Genomic DNA, 5,702 nt, shown 5'->3' with positions numbered 1-5,702 from the left:
CAGGGTAATAAGTTAAACTATGTGTCAAGCAGTAAACACTAGGCAAAGCAAACTGGTGCACACAACTGGTCCAGAAAGGGAGTGGACCAAAATAAATACTATATAAAACGTCAAACCTGTTTTAATTGTGGCACTCCTGGTCATATTGCAAGAAATTTTCCACACCGTCCATATGTCCCATACTATGAATTCTAACAAATCTGGTAGGTTTAGTCCTCATCAGACCAAGCCTAACATGTTTCATAAAAGAGGTAGAAACGGTGCTTCAGTTTCAAAAATGAACACGACTTCTAAACCAAAACAAGTGATAAAGACAAAGTCATTTGTGTCTCCCACTTGCAAATCAAAGACCAAGTCATCCATTCGTACAAATAATGTCAAATCATACAATGGTAGACATGAATGGTTGCCTAAGTCTCTGGTAAAAGAGGCATCAAATTCCATATTAGATGATCGAAAAGACATGTCATGACAACCCGTGGCAACTTTAGATGAATCAGGTTCCCCCAGTGTAACTATGGACTGGGTACCAAAGTTTAACTAATCTCGGACATCGTGAAGGAACAGATATGGAGGAATATCATCAGACCCTGGTATATTGATAGTGGTTGTTCAAAGTACATGACAGGAGACATTTCACAGCTACACACCATTCAAATCTTTAACGGTGGGTATGTTTCCTTTGCGGGAGGAGAGGAAGGGAAGATTACGCTAAAAGGTACTATAAGTAATGGTGTTCTAAAATTTGAGAATGTTAATTTTGTTCTTGAGTTGAAGCACAATCTGTTGAGTGTTTCACAGATCTGTGATAAAGGTTTCTCCACTCATTTCACTAATAAAGAGTGTCTGATTTTTAAACATGGTATCATTATACTAGAAGACTGGATTCTTGTTCGATCACAAAAAAAAGATAATACTTATATGATCGACGTGAACAAAAATGTTCCTGATGAAATAACCTGCTTATTTTTTAAAGTGTCAGAACATGATGCCATGCTTTGGCATCGTCATCTTGGTCATGCAAATGTTAAACATTCAAACCGTCTTGCTAAAAACGACTTGGTGCGTGGTTTACCCGTCAGATAATTTGTTACTATTGAAAAGTGTGTGGCCTGTTTCTTGAGTAAACATAATCGCAAATCTCGTAAGCCAAAACTGATTAATACCATTTCATTAGTCTTTCAATTATTGCATATGGACATGTTCGGTCTAGTTCATGTTTTGATTCTTTCGCTCAGCTCTTATTGTCTCGTTGTTACTGATGACTACTCACGTTTTACTTGGGTGTTTTTCTTGTCAAATAAGAGTGAAACTCCAGAATTGATCAAAAAGTTCATGGTATTTATGGAGAATCATCTTTATTTAAAGCTGAAAGGCATTCGTTGTGACAATGGCATGGAGTTCAATAATGCTTCATTGAATTATTTTTGTGCAGAGAAGGGGTACTTCGACAGTACATTTCTGCTCGGACACCGCAACAGAATGGTATCGCTGAAACGAAGAAACATGACTCTTATTGAGGCATCAAGAACTATGTTGTGTGATTCAAAACTGCCCTTATTCTTCTGGGCAGAAGCTGTCAGTACGGCGTGTCATGTACAAAATCGTGTGCTGATCAACAAGTCACAAATGAAGACTCCATATGAGATTGTCTATGGTTACAAGCCCACTATAGCACATTTAGGGTGTTTGGTTGTCCGTGTACTATACTGAATCTTGAATCAACTCCAAAATTCGGAGCCAAAGCTGATGACTGTTATTTTGTCGGGTATGCTAGTCGCACCACCTATAGATTCTACAACAAGTCAACTAAGCAGATACTAGAATCGTATGATGTACGTTGGTTGGAAGAAAATGAAACCAATGCTCGTGTCGGTCCCAACTGGTTGTTCGATTATAATGAACTGTTTAGACTCTTCAAGATGTTTTAGATTCCGAAAAAGATGGTTCACATGTTGTTTCTCATATATCCCTAGTTCTGGATGATGACTCATCAGAATCAACGGATACCACTCAACCATTGTCAGGCAATCAACAAGAAAAGACTCTCGGAACGTGTCTCCAACAACTACTACAGAAAACTCTCCAATAGTTGAGGGGGAGAGTCCTATTCGTCAAATTTTCGGAAGCACCTTATTTCCAGATGTCATTCCAAATGAATACATTGCTAGCACCTCGTACTCACACAGTACAACGACATCTGGATGGAATAACTCTCTCACTGAAATCCTTGAAGATCTCTCAAACCAACCTACCACCAATTCTGTTCCCGAGCAATCCATTCCGTCAAGAATTCAGCGAGATCATCCAATTGAAAATGTCATGGGTCCTCTTGAAACATGTGTGTTCACCAGAAGCCAGACCGGACATATCAACAGTTGTGTGTTTTCTCTTTCCATTTATAGAAAGGTTTAATACAAATGTAAATCGATTAGGGTTTCTTGTAAGGAATGTTATTGTTACCCAAATCCAATCTGTCAAATAAATCTTGAAACCTTGCCCCTTTAGTAGTTTCCTCTTCACCGGTTTGGTTGCTTGGACCTTCCCCAACATCATGGGAAAACAACCATACATGTTAATGACTGTACTAAGTGCCTCTTTAGCCTATTAAATCCATATGATTGGCTAAGTAGTCAATTTACTATCATTTCCCAAATTAAAAGTTTCAGTCACCCCAATTACTCTTAGCTTCCAGGTTAATGGCTAATAATGTTTTTCCGACCCAGGTTGATACCCGAAATTTTTAATCCAAGAATCCTAGATTCCCCAAATTTTCAATTATGAATAAGTTCTTATCATATTCATCTTTAACATCAATAATTCAAAGATTCAAGTCCATAACATCAAACTAATGATCAACAACTAACCAAAATCCTTTCTATCATCAAATCCTAACTTCAATTCCATCCAAGATTATACTAAATTATCAAGTAATCCAACAATGCTTATAATCAAACTTAGCAATCAATGTATGTTCTTCAAGATGAATGTATGCATGTATAAGTGAGTTTAATCCCTCTTTCAACCATGCATCCTACCTTGTTTTGTTTATTTTATAACATTTATATATGTATTGTGGTTTTTTAATATATAATTATTGAGTTTATATTACAAGGAGAAGGCCTAAAAAAATTGGCACGAGGCATAATGTTTTAATATCATTCTCGGAGACGGCCCTGCCTAGTAGGCAGATATTTACCCATTTTATTATACTTACCCTTATTAAATTACTATTTAACCCTTATTGAAATTACAAATTCAAAATAATCATATTAAGAAAAACATAATCAGATTAAAGTAATTAGAACAAGAACTGATTTAGCGGAGATTATAGCATTTTCATTTTTTATGAAATCATATCACATATAACCATATGCAGATTCACACACTGAAACCCAAATTGCGAATACCTAGTTCTTTAATCTAGTGAACGCCGATACACCCCAAAACAACACCAAACCCTAAATCAGAAAAAAAACTAGCTATAATAAGAGCATTGAGTCACGGGGGTTCAAAGTGACTGCGGCGGCGTCTCGTTCACGGTGGCAAGCGATGGCTGTTTTGCACATGCGGCGATGATCTTTTACATTGGTGTTTGACTTGAAGGTGAGTGACAATGGTGGTTTAGGATAGAACCGGAATGTGATCTTCTGTATGTACATAAGAAATTGTTGTTGAAATTTTGAGATGATGTACCAGATTTTGGAGATTTGCAATGATTTTAATGGGGTATTTCATTTGAAATCAATATGTGGATGTTCATGAGATTTGATTTACATGACAAAGGGGGTAAATGGGTAATTTCATTAATAGAGGTATCTTACTTAGGATATATATATATATATATATATATATATATATATATATATATATATATATATAAATATAAATTCCTTTTCATAGAACAAATTTTAAAAATTTGAAGTTATGTGCCATTTTCCAAATTCACAAAATACAATATGTTAATTACTGTTTGTATTGCTTTTGTTGGTCATCTCTTTGACTTAAAATATTTGTATATGGTACGTTAAACGAACCAGACATCAAATAATGTTTTTTCCATCTTCTAAAATTTTACTTCAGAAAATAATATTATTGTTTTAGAAGAAATCTTCTTTGAACTATGCCCATTTATAGACATATTAAAGGAAACCTAGGTTTTATTAGCAACAGCTATAGTGCTAAACTTCTTAATATTTCAAATGCCCCCTAGGATTTGATGTTTTAACAAGAGAAAACTATGATTTGACTCCTTGAGTAATTTCGTCGGGGGCACCATTAACCCTTGAAAACTAAATTTCGGGTATCAACCTAGGTCGAAAAAAGATTATTTGCCGATGCTTATCGGCCTCCATGTCAAGTACCATAAAATCTATCGGGAACACAAACTTATCTACTTTCACTAGCAAATTCTCAATAATACCTTGCGGATATTTAACCGAATGATCCGCCAATGACAACGACAAACGAGTCGGTGTAAGCTCGCCCAACTCCAACTTCTCATATAACGAATATCGCATAAGATTAATACTCGCACACAAATCCGCCAACGCTTGACTCGTCATATAACTTCCGAACATACACGGGGTCGTAAACACACACGAATTCGACAAATTTTCTTGGACCCCGTTCAACACTACCGTCGAACAAACCCCGCTAAGTGGAATAGATGAAACCTCTCTCAACCGATCTTTTTTCTTAAGCAAATCTTTCAAGAATTTTGCACACTTTGGCATGTGTTGGAGAGCTTCAATTAATGGAAGATTAATCTTCAACTGTCGGAACATATCTAGAAAATGCTCGTATTCCCTCATGTACTTTTAATGCTTGAGACGCACGGGATACGGAACATGGGAAAGATCAATATTGGGTGGTGGCCGGAACTCAACCGACTTTTTCTCAACTTGTGGCTCAATAATTGATGTTTTACCTTGTGACTTACCCGGAGCCTCCATCTCGATCTCTTCATCTACCACTTCCTCTTCTTCAACTCCAACCCTTTCTTTAACAACCTCAAGACCCAAAACCCTTCCGCTACAAGTAGTAATGCCTTTCAATTGAAAGGCTGGATTTGGCTTAGTAGTACCAGAAAACTGTTCATGAGCCCTTTCGTCGAAACGGCGAGCAATATCGCCCACATACCTTTGAAGTTCAAGTAACGATGATTGTTGATTCTTGAAGAGACATCTTTGACAACAACTAACTAAGTTGAATCAGAAGTTTGAGGAGCACCATTGTTGTCAACTTGATTGTTATTTCCTGGAAGTGGAGGGGGATGTGGAATTGCAGGTGGTGCAGGTCTGTTAGACGGCCCAACAGAAATATCCACCTCTGAATGATTGTTCATTGTGGACCGCATCAACAAAGGTTTAGGTAAAGAAGATAGAACTTGAGTATTTGCAGGTGGTGGAATAGACAAGACAAGAAAATTGTTAAACAAGTAATCATAATCATACAACCAATCTAGTCCTGTGCGAGCATCAGTAACATTCAGATCTTGCCAGCCAACATTAAAGGACTCCAATATTAGCTTGATCTTCTTATTGTAGACTCGATAAGTGGTTTTGTTAGAGGCGTATCCAAAAAAATAACACTCATCAGCATTTTCAAAAAATATGTAGTAAGGTGCAAGGACATTCAAAGGTCTAGAAGTAGTTGACTTGCGGCTTTGTCTTGTAGTAAACTTCATATGGAGTCTACTT

At 36.7% G+C, this 5,702-nt stretch overlaps 1 protein-coding gene across 1 annotated transcript; it reads right to left on the bottom strand.

Moving 5' to 3' along the window:
• Nucleotides 1-4,292: 4,292 nt before the first annotated feature.
• Nucleotides 4,293-4,814, bottom strand: LOC143594447 (uncharacterized). The gene has a single exon (XM_077073764.1). It carries the CDS (start codon nt 4,812-4,814, stop codon nt 4,293-4,295), a length of 522 nt encoding a protein of 173 aa, XP_076929879.1.
• Between the last annotated feature and the right edge of the window lie 888 nt (nt 4,815-5,702).

This window comes from Bidens hawaiensis, unplaced genomic scaffold, assembly GCF_021521415.1.
Source record: "Bidens hawaiensis isolate Kalapana, Puna unplaced genomic scaffold, B.hawaiensis_p1.1 tig00043650_1, whole genome shotgun sequence".
Lineage (NCBI taxonomy): Eukaryota > Viridiplantae > Streptophyta > Magnoliopsida > Asterales > Asteraceae > Bidens > Bidens hawaiensis.
Note: the sequence above shows the minus strand (reverse complement) of the source record. Positions and strands in the feature narration are given on the sequence as shown.